Here is a 20,726-nt window from a genome sequence, read left to right as displayed (position 1 = left end):
ATTTTAAAGTAACTTTTTAATTGTGGTTATTAAAACAATGTATTCTTAAGGTGAAAAACCTACCTCAATTATAAGTCACTTATAGTTTCACAGTTAATCTGGATTTTTATAATTAGAAATTAAAATGTAACATTTGAGTCCATTAATACTTTGTTGAAAACAATACAAGTCGGTATAATAGACATGCCCATATGTTCAACATTGTAATACGAAACAGGAAAGACTTTGGGTTTGATCATTGATCTGGTGTTCTAGACAATAGTCATATGTACATATGGACTATCTTTTTTATAGTTTTATAATATTGAGTCAGTGCTTAGTAAGTTCCATGCAGTATTGGCCCTTAATAACTGTTCATGGTTTTGTTAATAGCCTGTTACAAGATTCAGGCATATATTTTCATTTTGTAGTAAAAGAAACCAACACACCAGCTTTTCATTGGGAGCAGTAGTAAGTGAGAAAGAACTAGCATTCAGTTACCAGAACTTTAAAATAACATGTCAAAGTCAGTGCTAAACATTCTTCTATTGTATCTGAACCATTCCTAATATGTAACAGTAAGCTTGACTTCCTTTGCTTTGGAACTGTGCTCACTCTCTTAAGGAAAGGGCATCCCATCAACCAGCATTGTAATTTGTGTTACTTGTCTGAGAACTAGTGCCACTTTTGTTGTTCTATTAAACTGAAAGCATAATACCAATAGACAACAAACTTCTTGCTCATCAGGTGCCTTCCCGCCTTTTGTTAAATTTCTCACTGATGTATAGAAGTTAGTTGTTTCATTCTCAGTATTAAGATTTGAAAAACTACCCAAGAAAACCTGAGCCCATATTGGTTTTTTTTTGTTTTTGCTTGTTTTGTTTTTTATTTTACTTAGCTGGACAGTTACAGCATGTTAAAATCATATCCCCATTCTAAAAATAATTATGTGTGAGTATGTGAGAGGACTATGGATGAGGAGTATAAATACATTAAATTTTCATATCTGTTCTTCTGGCAAGTATTTAGTAGTCTACTAGGTATATCATTATAGTTATTATAGAGGTTTTTTAAAAAGGGACATGGACCAGCCTTTCCATTTAGCAGTGTACAATCTATGTAGTATGTGTCAATAGCACAAAATACAATCTTAATTAGCATTAGTTGGTCTAATCTAAATAGTTAATTCAAAAGTGTATTTTTGGTATTAATTATCTAGCCATTGTCTTTTAAGTCTAGTAATAGGTACCATTTACTTTGCTGCAGCATTTACTGAATGGTGGATTGGAAGACCTGATGTATATTGGGAAGTATCTTACCATATGTCATTTAGGTAATTGTGCTTTATGAAAAGAACATTGTTAAGGAATTTATAGCAGTAATAAAGTAGAAACAGTTCAGTGCATTTCAGATACACCAACCTGTTAATGGTATGCTCTCTATACATTATTGATTAGGTTGTTTTAAGACATTTACATCTAACAGTTCACATACAGGCACATACTGCTTCGGTAATAATAGAATGTTAGTGATGATCCCTCGGTGGACACCGATTATGTGCCTGTTTTGTCTTGAATCTCTCTCTGGATGCCTAATAGATGTATATTACCTTTCTTGGTGAAATTTTTTTTGACAGATCTGCCTATTTCATTCAGGGTTTTTATTATGTTTTTCTTCTAAGTTTAAGTATCAGATGGCTGTTATTATCAGCAAAAACCATAAGAAAACTAAAATTTATTGTTTTGTTGAAAAATCAGTTAATTCAGGTAATTAAACATTTGAGGAAAACACCTGGATAATTTATTGACCACATTAATACTGTGTAGGGAGCTTTCATAATTTCCATTGCATAGGTTTTGTTATGGAGTAGTCAACGATATAGATTCATTCTTAATAAATAATGAAAAAATAAATTTTCATTTATTTTTCAACACTAATTATGTTTTTATTCCTGAACTATCAGTAAAACTCTGACCATCAGTTTTATTTTTGAAGTTAAGGGATAATGCAAATATTCTAATTAACTTGTGTACCTCTTACCAAAAGAGTATGCAGTACTTTTAAATCTTTAGTATATATTATTATAGAAAGAATAATGTTTTAAAAAACAAAAATGCAGTGTTGATAAGATCTGTATACATTAATGGTGGGACTTCTTGAATAAGTGAGGAAGTGTACAAATGTTTAATTTGATTGAAAATTTTTAATTGTGTTTTAAAACTACACGAATAATTCCTTAATTCAAAATCGGAGCTGTTCCCAACTAAATCTGATGGTGTTCAAAGAATTTCAGGCCCTTCATAGTTTGAAAAAGATAAGTAGGGGTCTGGGAATGTAAAAATCTGGTCTTTGTTTTTTGAGTAAATGGTTTACATAACCTTTTGCTAATGTGTCATTCTTCATACACCTGCACAAGCTAATCAGTCTTCTTTACTTCTAGAACTCTAAATTAATCTTGTCAGTAATGTCATACATGTCTAACAAGTGAACAAGCATCCTTCAGTCAGACTGTTTAGATAATGTCTCAAGTCCTTATATAAGAACCTACTCCATTAGCAAGCCTATTGAAAAAATTTGCAAGACCTTTTAGTCTTAATTGTATCTGGAAGCCCTTATCTTAGACTTCATCAAATCCCTATTTTTTTTTTCTTCTGGATTCACTCTGTGCATGCACACAATTCTGTCAGTAGCTGTGTACTACCAATATCCTAATCTCATGTGTCTGGTTTTTCTTTTCACCTCTACAATAGGTTAGTTACCTTTTCTTCCTGGCCAACTTCTTGGAAAGAATTTATATGATGTTGGACCTTCATGTTAAAGAGATAGGATTGGTTATAATATCCTTTACAATCCATTTTATTTTGATGTCTAACCAGATAACGTTGAAAAGGAAGCTAGAAGGCAAAACTTCCCTTTTAATACTGGACAAAATGCAAAATGCACAGTTTTATTCTTCACTTTCAAAAAACTTGTGTGGCTGAATAAAGATGCATTTAATAAAGGAAGAAACTACCTACTTGATACCATAGATGAGAAATATGAAAAAATTAATATGAACCAGTTAGTAAAAGTAGATTGGACTTTGACTTTACACATGTGAAAGAAAAGCAAAATAAGAATTTTGTGTTATTCACATTAAAATGTGCAGAATTATTCAGTATAAGTTATAGTCTTAACACATATGTAAGCAGTTGCTTTTCTGTTTAGACATATCATGGGACATGAAATCCACAGCCTTTGTGTTACAGGTTTATATCTAGAGAAATATTTGCGTTCCTTTAAAATGTGAACTATTTACTGTGGTTAAACAAAGGTACATGATGTCATCTGTGGACATCTTAGCTTTATGGAAACAAATTATTAAGAAAAATTAATAGGCATCTGATTTATCATTCTTGTAGTACAGGAGTATAACCAAAGCTATCAGAGCCATAGGAAATTCCATTTTCTTTTAAGAACGTGAAAATCACTTTTGGTAAAAGTGCATTTGTTTGATATGTAGTGTTAAAGAAAGTTGGAAAATTACTAATTTTCCGTAGAAAATTGAAAGACTCATGTGTGGATGATTTGGAACAATGAACAACATCAATAATTTAAAGTAAAATTATGCCAGTAACTGTCACATTAACCTCACTCTTTAAAGTGAATCAGTGAAAATTGTAATGGGATGAGTGAATGGACATTTTGGAAATGCTAAATGATTGTCATAGGGGGCCTAAAAGTGCCTTTTGTTTCTTGCAGCTCCTTTAAGATCAGTGTACGGCTTAAGGCTTAAGAGGTTCTGCTAAGCATAGTGACTCACTTAGTTAACAATTTGAGCACAACTGTAACCCTAATGTAGTATAGCACAAGAACATTAAATAATTAGTAATTCAATAGCTGTGTTTGCCAGGCATTGTGTTAAGTGCTGTGATACTTTTTTATTCACTTCTTTAAAACTTGTGCAAGCTACAGATTGGGAAGAGTAATTTGCTCAAAGCCACAAAGCAGTGCTTTGTGCTTATGCTGTGATATATTCACTTTTATGATGTAATCATTGTCCTATTAAACATTAATAATTCTCAAAGTGTGGTCCCCATACTAGTAGTATTGGCTTCACTTAGAAACCTATTAGAAAGAGAAACTCCCAACACCTGAATGAGGTGAGGCTTGGCAATCTATGTTTTAACAGGCCCTTCAGGTAATTCTGATGCAGGTCAAAGCTTGTAGATTTGCATTGCACATTTCTATTTTTAAATAAAGATCTGGGGGTTTCTTTTTGGACAGTGTATAAATAATATAACATGAACTTGTAAAAAAAAAAAAAGGAATCTTTTCATTGTTGCTTATATTGCAAAAGACTGTATCAGGAAAAGCCCCAGCATGGATACTGGCAGCTTGACATCACTACATTAGTTTAGTGTTATCTCTGGAACTCAAATGGATTCTTAAGTCCAAGAGACTGTGGAATGAAATTTTTGTTTTACTGTGTTAAGCTCGATCTCTGTTATTGTCTAAAGGTTTTTGGTAACAATAATGCATTTTTTTTCAAATTTTAAAACTTTATTGGAATAAATAAATGTATGTCTCATCACTTATAGTTTTGCTTTTGTTGGTTTTGTCTTTTTTTTTTTTTTCCTCCATGTGTGGACCCTATCGAGTGGCATATGGGGAGGTTGAATCTTCAGAGTTTACTCTCTGTGACCTCAGAAAATCAGTAGCATTTCTAGCTAATTGATCAGTGAGGAGAAATCAAGTGTTGCATCCCAACGAGTAAAGAAAAAATTTAAAGTCTATTATGTATTAATTTTGAATCATTTTTTTCTTACATGATGAGATAGTTTATTATTTTTTAATTATTTTCTTCTGCTTTTTAAATACTTTAGAGCAATTTTAGGTTACAGAATTACTATGAAGGTAGTATGGAGAGTACTCAAATATTCCACAGCCAATTTCCCTTGTTACTAATGTTTTACATTAGTATAGTGCATTTGTCACAGTTAATGAACCAATATTGATACATTATTATTAAAATCCATACTTGATTCAGATTTCCTTAGTTTTTCTCTCATATCTTTTCTTTGTTCCAGGATCCAATCGATGATACCCCACTACATTTAGGAGTCATGTCTCTTTATACTCCTCTTAGTTGTGACACTTTCTTAGACTTTTTGTATTTTTGATGACCTTAATAGTTTTGAGGATCACTAGTCAGGTATTTTTCATTTCTTACTATGGACATTTTCAGATATACAAAAAAGTTGAGAAAATGGTTATTCATATCTTACAAATCTTATTTTATCCCCCATTTTTTTCTTTTTTTGCTGGGGTATTTTAAAGTTAAATTTCAGGGGCGCCCGGGTGGCTCAATCGGTTGAGTGTCTTACTTTTGATTTTGGCTCAGGTCATGATCTCAGGGTCTTGGGATCAAGCCCCGCGTTGGGCTCTGCACTTAGCATGGTGCCTGCTTGGGATTCTCTCTCTCCCTTTGCTGCTCTTCCGCTCTGCTTCAACAATAAGTAAAATGAAAAAAAAAATTAAATTTCAATCATCCTATCATTTCACCTATAAATATTTGAGTATCTCTATTAGATAAGGACTTAAAAAACAACCACACTTAAAAAACAACCCACCTAACAATTTCATTGCTATTTGAAAACACGCGTAAGTAAGCAGGAGCTAGGGGAGGTTGGGAAGACGTTGGTACAGGTTTGACTACTACGAAGGAAAACGGGAAGGATGGCTGAGCAGGAAGTCTTAATCCACAGTGCAGTTCAAAAAGAGTTTTAGCAAGGTGTAAAAGTCCTCAAACCAAAGGTGCCTGTTCGTGTTCATAAGAGTAGACCCACATCTTACAGGAGTGGGCTTGACTATATATTCCTGCTCTGCTCCTTTTTTGGCGAGGAGCAGCTGTAGGAAACAGGCCTCTGTTAAACACCATGGTGGATTCAGACCTTAGCAGCCAGGACAGTCAGTTAATTACCCACCCCATATTAAGTGACTAGCAAGGCCCCTTTGCCTGGCTGCCACCATGGGTAGTACTTTGTGTTCACATTTCCCTAGATAGCTCAGAAATGCCTTTTTCCTGTTAGTTCATTCAGATAAAGATCCAGTTGAGAGTCATCCACTGTATTTGATTAGTATGTCTCAAGTCTTTTTTAGCCTATAGATTAGACACACCTCCAATTTTTATGTCGTTTTTCAAATTGAAGAAATTAGATTATTTGCTCTATAGAATTTCCCACATTCTAGATTTGACTAATTGCATCTTTATGATGCTGTTTAACTTGTCCTGTATCCCCTCTTTTTCCTGTAAATTGTTAATTAGGTGCAGAGGCTTTATTAGATTCAATTTATATTCTTTTGGACAATAATTCATAGGTGGTGTGTACTTTCTGTTGAATCACATGAGATACAATGTGTCTTTTCTCACTTTTAATGATGTTAAGATTAACATTCAGATACTATTATTATGTAAAAAAAGTTTTTTTAATGTTTATTTTTGAGAGACAGAGACTGAGTATGAGGTGGGGAGGGGCAGAGAGAGAGGGAGACACAGAATCTGAAGCAGGCTCCAGGGTCTGAGCTGTCAGCACAGAGCCTGACACATAGCTCAAACTCACGTACTGCAAGATCATGAGCTGAGCCGAAGTCAGATGCTGAACCAACTGAGCCACCCAAGTGCCCCTATCATATAGTTTTCTAATTCTATCATTCTATTTACACTAGTAGGAATTCTTAAAAGAGAAACTTTTCATTTATCAATTACTTGATTGCCCTAAAAGATGGGTAAGATCACATTGATTTTTCCCTTCATTTATTTTAATAATGAGCCACAGCTCAGACAATCTCCAAAGGTAAGTCATATGTTTGTTTATATATTTAATGTGTTTTAGTCCACTGCAGTCATTATTTTTGTATCCAGATTATATCATGTGTAGCTGGTAGGAGTTTTCCAGGTTGGCTCTTGTGTCCTTTTGGTCCTTCCTTGTTTTGCAGCATAAAGTGTTCAGTCTCATCTTGTACATTCCCTTTCAGGACCCAGAATCAAGAGCTACCTTTCTTTGTAGAAAACTAAAGCTTTGATAGTCATTGAAATCATCAGATGAGGTTGTGCCTGGGTGGTTCAGTCTGTTGGGCATCTGCCTTCAGCTCAGGTCATGATCTGACGGTTCTTGAATTTGACCCGTATGTCAGGCTTTGTGCTGACAGCCCAGAGCCTGGAGCCTGCTTCGGATTCTGTGTTTCTCTCCCCCCTCCTCTGCTCATGCTCTCTGTTTCTCTGTCAAAATAAATAAACATTGAAAAGATTATCAAATGATACAAAAACCAGAAGGCATTTATAGAGCTCTTCTTAACTGTAAAAGCTATATATGGACATTGAGACATATTCCAACTTCTACTTTTACTGGAAAATTTGAAGGAGGTGACAGAACTATACTTGTTCTTTTGCCATTTTCATTTATTTTTCTTATTTTCTATTCAAATAGGTCTTAAATGTATCTTGATTTTTTTTTTATTTTGGAAATGTAAATCTATTCATGCTTGTTGACAATCTCAGGAGATTGATTATAGAAGTCAAGATTTTCTTTTGAGTAAAGTGTTCATATTAGAATTCAGCCACCAACTGTGTAGAAATGTGTAGATAGATATTCATTAAGTTGGGCTTGAAAAGAGAGCTGATATAATAAGCTAAAATTCATAATAAAAAAAGGTGTGCAAATTGTGGTTTCTGCACCCCACAACATTAAAATTTGACTCAAGCTCATAGTATGGATTTTAGTGGAGACTATACATTTCCATTTCTAGTCATTCTGAATGAGGATCTATGCAGAGGTACTGGCCATTGTCAAGTCTTCACAGCAGGTTGTGAGGCAGTCCTGAGAGGAGGAGTAAGAATGTTGGATGATGGAATGCAAATTGGTACAGCCACTGGAAAATAGTATGGATGTTCTCAAAAAATTAAACATAGAACTACCCCGCAATCCAGTAATCCCACTTGTGAGTATTTACCCAAAGAACACGAAAACACTAATTTGAAAAGATCTATGCAGCCCTATGTTTATTGCAGCATTATTTACAACAGCCAAAATATGGAAGCAGCCCAAGTGTCCATCGATGGATGAATGAATGAAGAAGGTGTGTGTGTGTGTTTGTGTGTGTGTGTGTGTGTGTGTGTGTATGGAAAACACAAGGGAATATTACTCAGCCATAAGAAACTATGAAATCTTGCCATTTTCAGTGACATGGATGGAGATAGGATAATTGAAATAAGAGAAAGACATGCCATATGATTTCAGTCATGGGATTTAAGAAACAAAATGAATGAAGGGGAAAAAAGACAAAAGAAACAGACTCTTTTAACTATAGAGAACAAACTGATGGTTACCAGAGGGGGATGGGTGATATATGTGAAGGGGATTAAGAGTACATTTAATGTTGTTGGGCATTGAGTAACATATGGAATTGTTGAATCACTATTTTATACACTTGAAACTAATATAACACTGTATGTTAACTATACTAGATTTTTTAAAAGGCATCAGGTTGAGTGTTAAGTTACATGTTGCTTAATATAAGCTCCTTTATTTTTTTAAATGAAAAAAAAAAAAGTGTTGGATGATGGCTAGAAGCAGTTGTGAAGTTGCCCCATGACTGACTGAGCTACCAGGAGTCCTTACTAGTGCTTAGAATAAAGCCCAGCTGCTGTCAGCCATCACCTGGGGGACCATGTAATAATACTGGCAAATGATTTTCTCCATTCCTGCCCATGCCTTCATCCAGAAAGAAGGATCCATTCCTTTATTCCAGATTATGGAAACCAACTATAACCTAAATTCTTGCATTTTGTATCTTGCATTGGTTCACAAATACTTAATGCATACTATTTTGTGCTAGTCTTTGTACTAGGTAAAAGGACATTGCAGTGAAAAAAATCGTAGCCTACACCATTCTATTCTTTATTGCCCAATAAAAAAGTTGACACAGGGTTGAAGAGTGCTGCTTTTGGAATGTCCTTTGGACTTTTACAAAAGATGAGAATTGAAATTCACTTATCTTTTGAGCCTCAATACATGTCATGGGGCTATCTAGGTTTATGTTATCAAAATCATGCTTATAAATCTAATTGTTGGGAAAGATTTATTCCCTTAATCTTGAAAAAATTGGGAGTGTGGATATAGAGCATAAATTCATATTTTCATTAATTTGTTAGATGAATTTTAGTTTTGCCCCTAAATCATGTCTTCAGTGGCCGATGATAGTAAGTCTTCAGTGGGAGTCAGGGCCCCACGTTTTCTAGTATCTTCTGGCCATCTGAAGCATTTGTAATTATTCATAGTTTATATGTTAAATCTTATATTGAATTTCAAATATCTGTGTTTTTATAGCTCATAAAATTCCCAAAGTCACCCATGGTTAGATAAAACTTTCTTCCTGGGTTTTACTTTTTTTCTGAGCTTTGTGATTGAGTAAGTACGGTGTACTTTATAGGCTGTTGTTGTCTAGTTACTTGAGAAACACTCCCCCTGTGGTGAAATCATCCATTCACCACCTCCCCCCCCCCCTTTTTTTAATTGGTCAGGACACTTTATCCATTTCCTGTGATTCGTGCCTAAAGATTTATTTCATTTGGAAAGGATATATGTGGGGGGATTAGATCCAGTTTTGAGGATTTACCCCTGGTTGACTTACAGAGTAGCATTAGTCTTTTATAACTGAGATTTTTAAAAAAAACTCTTAAAAATAACATATTGGTAAGAGCTGTTTCTCTTTCCCAGGCTACTTGAGGAGGTTCTCTTACTTGGTCTCAAGTGGGTTTATAACATCTTCCTCACTAACTTTTTGTTTTTTAAAGATTTTAAGTAATCTGTATATCCAGTGTGGGGCTCAAATTTACAACCCCAAGATCAAGAGTCGCATGTTCCACCAACCGAGCCAGCCAGGCGCCCCCTTGCCGAACTTTTAAAAAACGGATTGTCTCTGTGCAGATGAGGAAGTAAGACTGAGAGGAGCATGTTATTTACCCTGATGTGTCATGTGGCAGTAGAAATGGAATCATACTTTGCTAGTACCTGAAAACAGGTGTTTGACTACTGCTAAGATTAGTCTGTGACACAGGTCTGTTTAGGGGGAAGGTTAGAGATTACAAAATACTAATTTCTAAATTAGAAAGTTATAAAACTTATTTTTTGATAGCAGAAATTAACTTTCATTTTATCCTTGCCTCTTTAGAACATGATTTCAAGTCAGTGTTACATTGTTCAGTGAAGCATTGTTTCTTTAAGTGTGATAGTTCCTCTACTCCTACATCAGAGTCACCTGGAGTCTACAGGAATACTCAGATGAATCAGATGTCTCTGTCCTCAAAAAGCTTACGTATGGTTAAAGAATAGAATCTATACAAGCAAAAGAGGAGTGAGAGATTAAATTCTTCAAGGACTAGGATAGACTTCTTTAGGACCTAGCATTTGAAGCAAACTTTGAAGGAGTTGAGGGAGGGTTAGTATTTGTCATAGGAATATTTAGCAATAGTTATTCATCATCTGCTGGATCATGGTACTACAGCCGAGGGCTGCGTCTAATGTTCTTTGTATACACACTAATTTGGAAGTCACAGCTTCCAAATTAGACCCACCTGACCACTAGTTTTCAAGTTCAGATCTACTTGAATTCAGATCCTGGTTGTACCACTATTAGCTGTGTGACCTTGAACGAGTTGCTTTATAATTTCACCATCTGCAACAAGGATAAAATAGTGCCTAACTTAGTTGGGTCATTGTGAAGAATAAATGAGATGATGCATGTAAAATGTGTGATACAACACCCGTTCATAGCTATGATGGGAAAAGAATTAAAATGAAGGTAACTCTTACAGTGTGATTTATACCAGTGAAGAAACACTGTAACAGTTAATCTTTCCTGAAATTGGGGGGGAAAAAAAGGCTATCAGGAAGTTCTGGATAAGCAATAAAACTACCATCTGGTTTTAGATTTCTGCTTTTCTAGGGTGGCTGTCTGTCCTTAGAAGTCCAAATGAGGCAAGTCAGAATTCTGTCCTAAACTAGAATGCAGGATGTGCTGATTCAAATGTAATGTAATCTATATCCCCTGCTAAATGTAACTATTGAAGGAACATTGAACAGTCTTGGGTAAAGAAAAATATCTTTTAGAAATAAAGAGCTTCTTGAGTTAGTTTGTTTGAGAGGCTCTAAGTATTTCTCAGTTAGGTCTCTCTTCTCTTCAAATCCCCAGCCTCAGCTTGGCCTGTTTTCCTACTAAGAATTGTCTCTGCATGGACTCCTGAACAAACATATTCCAGGGCAGTGTCATTAACCAAGCTGATACGGGAACTAAACAAACAGGGTGAATCAGCTTGAATTCATGAAGGTTGGCAACAAGTCAATTTCTTTCTCTACCTCTCCACTTGTTTTTTCAGTGTACCTGATTACTAGTGACCGGTGTGTACTGATAAGAGAGAACAGGAAGCATATCAAAGCAAGAGGTTGTTTATCTACTGACCTGCTCCTGGAGAACAAGAAGCATTTTTTCTTGATTTGGATATGTGTACTATAAGGCAGCAAAACAGAGGATGGCAATTCTAGGTGTTAGCGCTAGGGATGATTTTTTAATCACGGCAGAATGCCACAGAGGTATTTAAAACATTTTTCCTTTTGAATTGCACAAGTTGGAGAGTAATGTTTGTCCTCTGGCCTAAAAAAAGAGTCTTAACTGGAATGTGGATATTTTATTGTCCAATTATATGTATATTAACTTGAAATTGTACACAGTCTAATTCCTTTCGTGTTTTTTAGATATTGGATTTTATACTTGTCTATTCTTAGATCTTACATATCTGATTAATATCTCTCTAGTAAGACAATACCTTGCTCAGCTTAAACATAGGTAATTTACTTGTCATGTGGCATTTGTAGAGTATAAGTAAGTTTAATCTATTTTAATAAAGTTCAGAAGTAGGAACTTTTCTCTCCCATGAGTGAGATTAATGAGAAAAATTAAGGCGGGCAATTACGCTTTTGTCAACTAAAAATATTTGGGACTTCAGTTTAAATTGGTGGGGGTTACCAAAGGTAATATGGTTTTAAGGAGGTGGTTTTGGATTTTCTTAACATCTTAAAAGTGGCCAACTAAGCCATCACACAGAGAAAGATTGAAAGGAATTTCAAAAATATATATTCCCCATTGAAAAAAAGTAAAAAGTCATCCCTAAAATAGTGAAGTGCTGCTATATCTAGAAATAAAACTAGGACGTCCCTTTTCTCTTCTAGATTTGCACCCTTTCCGAGGGCAACTCTGGACTCCACTGGTAGGGGAAGCTTTTCCAGGACTGTCCTCTAACGGTACAGAAATAATTGGCATTTGTTGTCTGTGTGCATTTTCCTTTTGAAAAAGCCCATAGGAGGTTTTCAAATACTTGTTTGAATAAGTAAATAAAAGAAACAACGAAGGAGTGAATGAGAGACCTTGGTTGCTACTTTAGCCTAACCCTGAGTCTTACTTATTACACGTTTTGTGACTGTTAGGAAGTACTTTACCCATGGCTTTGTTTCCTTGTCTACAAAGTGGAGTTAATAACACCTACCACATAAAGTACTTAATAAATGTTTGAGTATCTGAATTAATCACTGGGTCCAGTTCAGATACACTGACTGAGTCCCGTTTTCTGGGGTATGGCGATTTGCCCTTTTAACAAAATCTGTTGGTGATTCTTATGCATCCAAAGTTTGAACACCACTCATTTAAACTGTACTATTTATTGGGTGGGGTACTATGATAGATGCCCAAGGCAGTATTAAAACGAATCAAATGGTCTCTGTCTTCAATAAATTTACATATGGTTAAAGGATAGACATAATGTAAATAAAGCACAGAGGAAGGAGAGATTAATCCTCTTAAAGGATTGGTAAAACTTCTTAAGGATCTAGCATTTGTAAGGATTAAGTAAGAATTTTAAAAATGCCTGGATCAATGTGTGTCACATGGTAAATGCGTAACTATTGGTATTATTATTTCCACATATGCTTTGTCTATATAGTCCATTCCTTTCTTCTAATCTATAAGGACTGTGTCTATATTTTCAATAGATCTCCCCCATTCAATTTATAAATTACTTTGGATGACTATACTGCCTTTTCTGAATGATTTTCATGATTTTTTACTGTTTTTTGACAGGTGTTTTTCTTTCTCTTACTAAAACCACCTTGTGTACTTTCTCATTTCCATTTTATGACCCTATGAAAAAATTTTCACGAAAATGAAATTTAATTGCACTCACATTGTACCTTGCTGTATATCCTGAGACTCATCATATGATTTAAGAAAATTCGAGTTCTAAACTGTAGAAAAGAAATCCATTTAGTTAATTTCATTTAGTCAGGTTTTTCTGGCTTGTGGATTATTCACATTCTTTACCTCTGCACTTACAGGTTTCCTTTTATCTGTTTCTTTGCTTGTTAGGCATGAATAGAGAAAAAGAAAGAAGCAGATCTGGTAAAAAGATTTCGTATGTGAACTGAAAGGAACCAATGGCCAAAATAAGGCTCAGCTTAGAGAATTCTGTTGATATTAGACAGGGTGTCACAGTCTTCCTGTTAGCAGAGGTGTAGCCTAATGGTCCTGGCATGCTTAGGATATTGATCAGAGATTCTGACCTTTGCTCCTGCTACTAACTTACTGTGTAACTTGTGCAAACCAATCAGTCTTTTCATGTAATAGGGAAAATGCCTGCATGATTTTGGATTCACGGTCCAAATGGATGTCAGGAAAAGGAATTTAAAGAATTCACTGAATGTGAACACAGTATTCTAGATATTAAACAAGAAACCTCAAAAATGTACCTTGTCTTTTAAGACATTACAAGAAATGAAACTGGAAATGGACTTTTTTTTCCCTGTACCTTTTCAGAATTCACCTACCAGTAGCACCAGCTACCATATAAACATTTTTGAATGATTTTGTACTGCTTATAAAACTTAAAGGACAATTTTTATACCCATTTAATAGTGTACAAAATTGTGGCATATAACTTGAGAGACCTGCCCAAAGTTAATTAGCTAAATAATGCTGAAATGAGAACTAAAATAGTTTTTCTGATTTCCTGTTTGCCAAAATATTATGCTTCAACCAAGAAGTGAACATTTTTGTTCTATTTATGGAAGTCTAATCTGTCTATAGCCTGCGTTATCACCTATTTAATTTTTGTTTTTAAGCCAAAGGGGGCAGATGCTATGTTGTTAAAGCAAAACAAATATTTAAAACTAAGAAGGAATCTTCTAAATCATAAAGAGGAATTCTCTGGGACGCCTGGGTGGTTCAGTCGGTTAAGTGCCTAACTTCAGCTCAGGTCATGATCTCACAGTCTGTGAGTTCAAGCCCCGCATTGGGCTCTGTGCTGACAGCTCAGAGCCTGGAGCCTGCTTCGGACATGTGTCTCCCTGTCTCTCTGCCTCTCCCCTGCTCATGCTCTGTCTCTCTTTCATGCTCTCAAAAATAAATAAACATTAAAAAAATTAAAAGAAAAAAAGGAATTCTCAGTTAAATATAGAAGTTTGTAACATGAGCTATAACAGTATTAGTGATTTATCACTAGTATAAAACCACCTAAAGTTACTATGTTATTAGCTCTTATATTGTTATCAAACGAAATTGGCTTTATCCTTTAGAGGTCAATCTTGACTTCAAAAGGTTTAAAAAAAAAGTCTAAAATCCTTTGGATTAAAAGAATCCAAAAGCTATTGGCTGCCACAATCAAAAGGGAGGTTTTTAACTCAGCTTCTAAATTATCAAAAGATAAAAGATTAAAAGGAAAGCTTATGGGGTGCCTGGGTGTCTCCATCAGTTAAGCATCTGACTCTTGAGGTCGGTTCAGGTCATGATGTCACAGTTCATGAGACTGAGCCCCATGCTCGGCTCTGTGCTGATAGCACCAAGCCTGCTTGGGATTCTCTCTCTCCCTCTCTCTCTGTCCCTTGCCCGCTTGCATGCGCTCTCTTTCTGTCTCTCAAAATAAAAAAACTATAAAAATTTTTTCTAAAAATAAAAAAGGTAAAGCTTATGTCCACAGATTTCACACATACAGTTCAGGGCAGAAATTGTCACCAAGGGCACCTGGGTGGCTCAGTTAGTTAAGCATCTGACTTTGGCTCAGGTCATGATCTCATGGTCCATGAGTTCAAGCCCCGTGATGGGCTCTGTGCGGACAGCTCAAAGCCTGGAGCCTGCTTAGGATTCTGTGTCTCCCTTTCTCTCTGCCCCTCCCTGACTCGCACTCTTTCTGTCTCTCAAAAATAAATAAACGTTAAGAAAGAAAGAAAGAAAGAAAGAAAGAAAGAAAGAAAGAAAGAAAGAAAGAAAGAAAGAAAGAAAGAAAGAAAAAGAAAACTGGACACCAGAAAAAGCAGATGTTTTCTTGAAGTCTTCTCTACTATTGTAAGGGCCATGAGGATGTGTGGGCTGATTGTATAATAGGTACTCAATAAATATTTGCTGAATGAATGAATGATGTATAAATGCAAATGAATCTATGTTAGCTGCTTTTCCTGTTGGAAGACTTGATCTTTTATCATTTGAATTCCACAAAAAAACATCTTAACCAAGTCATGTCTTTGGGCCAATCTGTTTCCAGGCATGTTTGTGTTTTTCACATTCTTTTTTTGGCCTGCAATAATATTCTGTGACCTCTTTCATGAATTCCAGTAGGTCATTCAGTTGGGACCCAAGGAAGTCAGTAAATTAAACTTGATTTGGAATGGAATACATAGGGTGTGTGGCTTGGATTGGAATCAAATTAGTTCTGGCTAATCTTATTTTGGTTTAATCTATGTGGGAAAGAATAGAAATAGAGGAAAAACAAATAAACAAAAAATAGGGGAAGTTATTCTTGTATCATGGTAAGCAGTTTCTGTAAGAAACAGTTCCAAGGGCAAAAGCCTAAATTATTTTTATTAGAAGTATGGGTATAAGATTGAGCAAAGGAAAGATTAACTTCTCCAGTCATCATAGTTGGTGTTTACTTTTTTAGCTTTCCCAAACCAGAATCTCTAGGCTTTTAAAATGTGGATACTCCATAGACAAGCTTGTTACTCTTGCTTTTTAATCTTCACCAGGGCTCTGGAAATGGATAACCCCAATCGTTGGGAAACCTAACCAATCAGGGAGACAGAAAAAGTTTCTGACACTGAGGTTATATTCAGATCGTCTAGACTCTTGAGTCCCTTATAGAGGCCTAACGAGAAGAAATGTTGAGAAAGTGCAGTAAGTTCCTGCACTAATAATTAATTTCTTTAAGCTGACATTTTCCCCTTTCAACTGTTAACAACTTGCAATTTATTGGATCCTGAAGACTTAACCTTGGTGCTCAGAGGTAAAGAAAACCCTTCTGTGAATGGACTGAGAGTCTTTGAATAAAATGAGAAACTTCTTCAAAGCTACTTGGGAAAGGAGGAGGCTGGGAAGGAGCAAGTGAAGTCATCGAGTGAGAACTTTAGTTTGGAGTTCTGACTGGCGCTGGACGAGTCATGAATGGGATTGATCTTTTCAGAGAATTGCATGTGATTTTCTTGGAAGTTCTTACAAACTAGAAAACCAGGACTCATCGTTCAGGAGTTTCTTGAATGTAATAACATTTGTTCCTGACAACTGAATTTTCCCTCCCTTGGAAGGCAACAATTTGCTCATTTAACAGAGCAAATTATGTTTTCATTTAAAAAGAGGAAATAGTCGGGGCTCCTGGGTGGCTCAGTCAGTTAAGCGTCCAACTCTTGGTTTTGGCTCAGGTCATAATCTCACGGTTTGTGAGATTGAACCCTGCATCGGATTCTGTGCTGACAGTGCAGAGCCTGCTTGGGATTCTCTGTCTCCCTCTTTCTCTGCCCCTCCCCTGCTTGCTCTCTATCTCTCTCTCAAAATAAATAACAAATAAACTTAAAAAAAAATTTTTTTAAGTGGGGGGGGAAGGGGGGAGTCACCACATTATTTCTAATTTCTCAGTTTGACCTGTGTATTAAAGGCATGAATTAAGGTACTGAAACATAAGGAATTTTCCCAGTTGCTACAGAGTTCTAAGTATCTCACCTCCTACTTAGTTGTTTGATGTTGGTGAAGGCTTCACTTGACTGAATAGGGGGGGAGTAATAGTGGGTGACTAGACCAAAGGATTATATATAGTTATTTTCAGAATTCAGATGAATGATTCTAAAGCAGCAATCAATTTTGGCTTTGGTTAATTTTCCAGGAGCAAATCTAATTAGTGTCAATCTTCTAAAGGTATAGATGACTTGGGGCGCCTGGGTGGCTCAGTCAGTTGGATGTCCAACTTTGGCTCAGGTCATGATCTCACGGCTTCATGGGTTTGATCCCTGCATCGAGGTCTGTGCTGACAGCTCAGAGCCTGGAGCCTGCTTTGGATTCTGTGTCTCCCTCTCTCTCTGCCCCTCCCCTGCTCATGCTCTGTCTCTCTCTCTCTCTCTCTCTCAAAAATGAAAAACATTAAAAACATAAATGAGTTTTGGCTACTTCAGCAATAACTTAAGTATTTAAGAAAACACTTTGTTACACAATATTTTATAAATATAAAATACATAAATATACAATTATCCACACACATATAATACGTGTTATATACTGTAGATACAGGTTTGAAAAATAAGAAAAGATCCAATTACATACAGGCCAGTTCAGGAGACAATATATTCTGTGCTTGCTTACTGGAGTTACAAAGGTCTTCAAATAAATGCTGTTTGGACAGAGAGGATACCATCATTTCACTTTCTGTTTTAGAAAAAAAGAAATGGTTACCATTATATTTGTTCAGTTCTGATTCTCTCAGATAACTGGCTTTGTTTTTGGAAATAGCATCTTAAAAATGTAAATTAACTGGCTGAGACATTATTGATAATATTTCACTTAAAGTATTGTTGCTAATAGGAAAATTGCTAGATTAGACAAGCCACCATCTAATAAATTATCTTTTTATTTTTTTATTTTTAATTTATTTTTGAGAGAGAGAACATATGAGTGGGAGAGGGGCAGAGAGAGAGAGGGAGACACAGGATCCAAAGTGGGTTCTGCACTGACAGCAGAGAGCCCGATGTGGGGCTCAAACTCATGAACACGAGATCATGACCTGAGCCGAAGTTGGACACTTAACCAACTGAACCACTCAGGTGCCCCTCTAATAAGTTATCTTTTTAAATGGTTTATAAAAATATGGACACATGAAGATGCCTTAACTCTTTTTTTGAAACAGGGAGATATATGAATAAATAAGGTTTGAAAGTGCTTACCTTGGTAAAGTTTAAAAAGGAAGACATAAAATTGCGTATCTAGTATAATCACAACTATGGAGACAATAGGAAGAAGAATTAAACATCTGTCCGTACCTCTGGGTGATAGAATTCCCTTTCTTCTTTTTACAGTCATATTTCCCAAACTTTATTGAGCATATTTGTTCTTATAATGGAAATCTCTCTTTTATCTTCCTAAAAAATACCTTGATGGTTGCTGCAGTTTCCATGACACCCACACTTATTCCAGTTGCATTTCTAATGTGTTTCTGCCACCTTGTGCTTTCTGAAACCCATTACAGTGGTCAACGGAGAAAGAGACATACTTTGGGAGATTGTTGTTTCTTTGGAGATAAATTTTCATAGTACAGGAAGAGGATGAGAGAGAAACATTTGAAATATATGGAAGATTGTGTGTGTGTGTGTGTGTGTGTGTGTGTGTGTGTGTGTGTGTGAGAGAGAGAGAGAGAGAGAGAGAGAGAGAGAGAGAGAGAGAGAGAAACTTTCCAAAAGTTAAGGGGATTGTTTACTAGTTTACATCAGTATTAAAATTACATTTTATCCCTCGAGCCTGCACCCTGGTAAAGGAGGAGAATAAAGACCTTGGTTTTAGTGCTGATAACAATAAGCTCCTTAAGTAAGGTTTTAAGACATTTTGTGATACTTTCTACTCTTGCCTGTTCTTTAAATGTGTTCCTTTCTGCATAAAAACCTAACCAGACACTTGTGCCTAGAAAGCTCTAGGTGGCTTGTTAAATGTGTTTCTTTAAATTAAATCGCCTGCTGTGTTTACATGAACTGTTTTTCTCTTTCCACATTATCATTCCAGACAGCATTCCATTTGTCCAGTGCCTCAAACTATTTATATGGTCTGCTGCCCTGGAGTTATGTTGAGCGCCAGAAAGGAGAGCCTTTACCTGGAACTTCGGCCTTTCTGTTTGAGCGTAAACAAGCCCTTATTTGATGACTTGTCTGAGGAGCCCTCAGATCTTTCTTTTTAGGAATTAATTTAAATATACTTGATTTTGAAATGGTATTTAAGGAGCCATGGATGCAAATGACTTATGTTTGTCATCTTGGCAAACACCTGTTTCTAGGCCAATAGTGGGACAGTCTTTCCTAGCCTGCTAAAATATTCACAGCACCAGGCCCAAGGCATACTTTTTAGCCTTCAATGTCACGACTGCATCAAAGTAGGACTGTGACTTCAACTACAGAGTTACCATCTGAGAGGGCTTGAATGGTACCGAATCTCATTCATTGAGCATCCACTACAGGACAGGCCTGCTCCAAGACTTTTTTTCTACATATGTAGTCACAAGTAGCCCTCAGTAAAAACTGTGAGATATATATGATCTCATTTCACATTTGAAGAAAATTGAGATCAGAAATTAAATGGCTTACCAAAAGTCACATAGCTTGAAAATGGCAGAGCGGGCATTTGAACCCAAGTGTTTCTGACTCATTTTCATACTCTATGAGCAGACCAGCTTTCCATTGCAAATGGTAAGGATCTTTATGGTCATGGTGGTCTGAAAAGGGAAACCAAGTCTAAAAGGGGTTGAATATAAAGTTTGGAGCAAAAGCAGGTATAGGGCCTGCTCAGTCTCAGCACTACCTCCTTACAAAACCGTCTTCTTGCTTTCCGATGGTGGGAAGGATTGGCAGGGCATTACAGCGAGCTTGGAAAAACTTGCCCAGTACCTTTCCAGTTTTCCCTGTCTGGTCAGTTCTGATTTGTATTAGTGCAGTAACCTCCTAACTAACTAATCTCCCAGCCACTAGCCTTGCTTCCCCTGCAGTCTGTACTTCACGAGGCACTTGGAACCAACCACCTTTCTGAAGAGCAGACCAGATCTCATTGCTCCTGAGCTTTAACTCTTCCAAGGTTTTCTCTTATAATTAGGATAAAGTCCAAATTCTTTAGCAGGGCTTCTTAGCCCCTATATACCTGGCCTCTCCCCTCCCCACTGCCAGCCCTCCTTCAGCCCAGCGGAACCGCATGCCCAGCCCTGGGCATGTTCCACTGTTTGGTATTGATCATTCCTGCTCCTTTGTCCCTCTTACTCCTACTTGTCTTTTTTGGTCTCTGCTTGAGAGCCACTTCTCTCAGAAAGCCTTTCTGAACTCCTTCTCCAGCTCTACTCTAAATATGTCAAACAGCACTCTGTTCTAATGAGGCACTCGTCACATGACATTATAATTAACCTCATTTTATTGAGATATAATTCACATGCCATAAAATTCACCCTTTTATTTTTTTATTTTAAAGTTTATTTAATTTTTTGAGAGAGCGCACAAGCGGGGGAAGAACAGAGAGACTGGGAAACAGAGAATCCCAAGCAGGCTCCACTCTGTCAGCGCAGAGCCGGATGTGGGGCTCAAACTCACACACCGTTCGATCATGACCCGAGCCAAAATCAAGAGTCGGAAGCTTAACCAACTGAGCCACCGAGACACCCCACA

At 36.3% G+C, this 20,726-nt stretch overlaps 1 protein-coding gene across 1 annotated transcript in view; it reads left to right on the top strand.

The window, feature by feature from the left end:
- The window catches only part of PAWR (pro-apoptotic WT1 regulator), a 139,756-nt gene extending 127,319 nt beyond the window's left edge, over positions 1 to 12,437 (top strand). The window contains exon 7 of the mRNA XM_043561585.1: positions 11,396 to 12,437. Within this exon, the coding sequence (XP_043417520.1) occupies positions 11,396 to 11,411 (16 nt within the window). The 3' untranslated portion in view covers positions 11,412 to 12,437. The remainder of the gene's footprint in view (positions 1 to 11,395) is intronic.
- Positions 12,438 to 20,726: the final 8,289 nt, after the last annotated feature.

This window comes from Prionailurus bengalensis, chromosome B4, assembly GCF_016509475.1.
Source record: "Prionailurus bengalensis isolate Pbe53 chromosome B4, Fcat_Pben_1.1_paternal_pri, whole genome shotgun sequence".
Taxonomy (NCBI): Eukaryota; Metazoa; Chordata; class Mammalia; order Carnivora; family Felidae; genus Prionailurus; species Prionailurus bengalensis.
Note: the sequence above shows the minus strand (reverse complement) of the source record. Positions and strands in the feature narration are given on the sequence as shown.